The sequence below is a fragment of the Equus asinus genome, chromosome 24, assembly GCF_041296235.1.
Source record: "Equus asinus isolate D_3611 breed Donkey chromosome 24, EquAss-T2T_v2, whole genome shotgun sequence".
Classification (NCBI taxonomy): Eukaryota; Metazoa; Chordata; class Mammalia; order Perissodactyla; family Equidae; genus Equus; species Equus asinus.
In genome coordinates, this window is record NC_091813.1 from 64,706,950 (window position 1) to 64,709,257 (window position 2,308).

Consider the following 2,308-nt stretch of genomic DNA (forward strand, 5'->3'; position numbering starts at 1 on the left):
AGCTGTTCTGACCTATGTTCTCTATTTCTTTTGTACATTTTTCCCCACAGTCAGAGGTGTGTTGATTGGATACAGAGGTCACGATTAATAAATGATTGGTTGGTTGATTGATTGTTTGACTGGTCAAAGAAATTGAATGTGGCTCTTGTGCAGGTTACAGAACACTTATCTGGATTACTCAAATAATATTTGCAGTCATCTGAGGATGTAAGGTACGTGCTTCAGGTCAGAATAATAACAGTCTCATTTCCAATATTCGATTTACTTTTGTGCTAGCTTTTTTATTAATGGGCTTCAGGAAACAGATTTGCAGTTTCTGAATGGGAGCTGAATATTTTTCCTGACACTATGTACTTAAGTGCTTTCCGAAACCATGGGTAAAAAAAGCCATGAATGAGGGGGTTGCAAGTGGAATTGAAGTACCCAAGCCACACTAAAATATCGAGTACTATCATGGGAGTGGAGTAGTCTAAATATGGGTCGATCAAAACAGCAAGAAAACATGGCAACCAGCAAGCTAGAAACACCCCCATGACTATACCCAGAGTCTTAGCTGCTTTCCTGTCCTTTCTCTTTGATAAGTTCTTTTTCACTTCCCATTTTGTGTTTTCAGACATATTGCTCATGAGTCGAGCATGCCGTTTGGAAACAATAAAGATTTTGCCATAAATACCAACCATGACAGAACCAGGAGTAAAGAAACATGTAGTAAACAATATTGTCCCCCAAAATTTGTTGAAAGTAAGTGCACAGAAATTGAAGCAAGCAACAAGAATCTCATAGCTCTGCATACCAGAAACATTGGCCTCGGACAGAACTAAACCAAAAGAAAAAAGAGCAGGAGCTGACCAGCAAAATGCCAGCAGTCGCTTTATCGTGGAGGACGTCATTGTGGTCGTGTAGTGTAAAGGGTAGCACACAGCATGAAATCTGTCGATAGCAATGGAACAAAGGTGGAAGATGGAGGTCAGGCTTAGCATCATGTCAAAGCTTGCGTGGAATTTACAAAAGCCGTCCCCAAAGTACCAGCAGCTCTCCACCGATCGCACCATGCTGTAAGGCATAATGACAAAACCCAGCAGAAAGTCACTGGTTGCCATGGAGAGGATCAGAAAATTTGTGGGAGAATGGAGCTGTTTGAAATATGATATGGAAATCATTAGAACCAAGTTTCCAAAGATAGTGATAACCATGGCTCCAGTCATAACCGAATACATTATCACTCGGACGTGAAAAGTGCGGTTGGTGGGAGGACAGGATTTATTTCCAAATTTTGGACAACTGGATAGATCTTCAGGAATATAAGTTAGATCCATGGTGCTTTATCTCTTCAAATTCCTTTCTAGGAAGATGAGTCAATGTTTCTTCTTCTTGAAATGATTCCAGTAAATTTCAGCTCCTATTGGTACAATAAAGTTCAAAGTCATCTGTTAATTCATTTCAACTCTAATTTATTTAAATATTTAAAATTATACCAATCATGCTTGCTTTCCGAGTTATTTGCTGCATTAGAAAATGGAAAATCTCAACTGCTTATCTTTCCTGTTCTAGTCTATTTTTATCTCCTTCTATTTGTTCATTCAACATGGGTTTATCTAACAACTGCTCTACTCCTGGCACTGTATCAGAAGCTTTTCAAGAGTTTATTCCTCTTCTATGAGACACATAAAATAGCCAAACTCAGAGACACAGAGAAGATAATAGTGGTTACCAGGGGCTGGGGGAGGGGGAAATGGGCCGTAATTGTTCAACGGGCGCGGAGTTTCAGTTACGCAGAAGAATACATTCTAGAGATCTGCTGCACAACATAGTGCTTAGGGTTAATGACATGTAGTGTGCACTCCAAAATTTGTTGAGGGTAGATCACTCGTTAAGTGTTCTTACCTCAAAAACTAAAAGCAAAGGGACATGGAAAACTCTGGGAGGTGGTGTATCTGTCTATGACCTTGATTGTGGTGATGGTATCACAGGTGTTTGCATATGTCTAAACGCATCAGATTGTGTGGTTCTATGTCTATCACCTATACCACAATAACGCTGCTTTTTAAAAAAAGAATTTGTGGTCGACTAGCACTTTGACCAGCCACTTTCCTAGAAACTCCTTTGAGATACAACATGCTAACATCTCTTTCACCATAGTAATACTTAACACACAAAAGCTAAGTGAAATCACATGTTTTCCTTTATGCATTCTTTCAATAATTTGAGATCTTCATTTGTAAAAAGTTCGCAGATGTCTTAAGGATTTTAAATGGCATATGGATGTTGAAATATACAGTCATGTACCTGTGGGCTAAGCTGTGGTCCC

The 2,308-nt window shown here is 39.3% G+C and overlaps 1 protein-coding gene across 1 annotated transcript; it reads right to left on the reverse strand.

The window, feature by feature from the left end:
- Positions 1–284: 284 nt before the first annotated feature.
- LOC106840590 (trace amine-associated receptor 3) lies at positions 285–1,316 on the reverse strand. Its single transcript, XM_014856163.3, has one exon. It carries the CDS (start codon positions 1,314–1,316, stop codon positions 285–287), a length of 1,032 nt encoding a protein of 343 aa, XP_014711649.3.
- Positions 1,317–2,308: the final 992 nt, after the last annotated feature.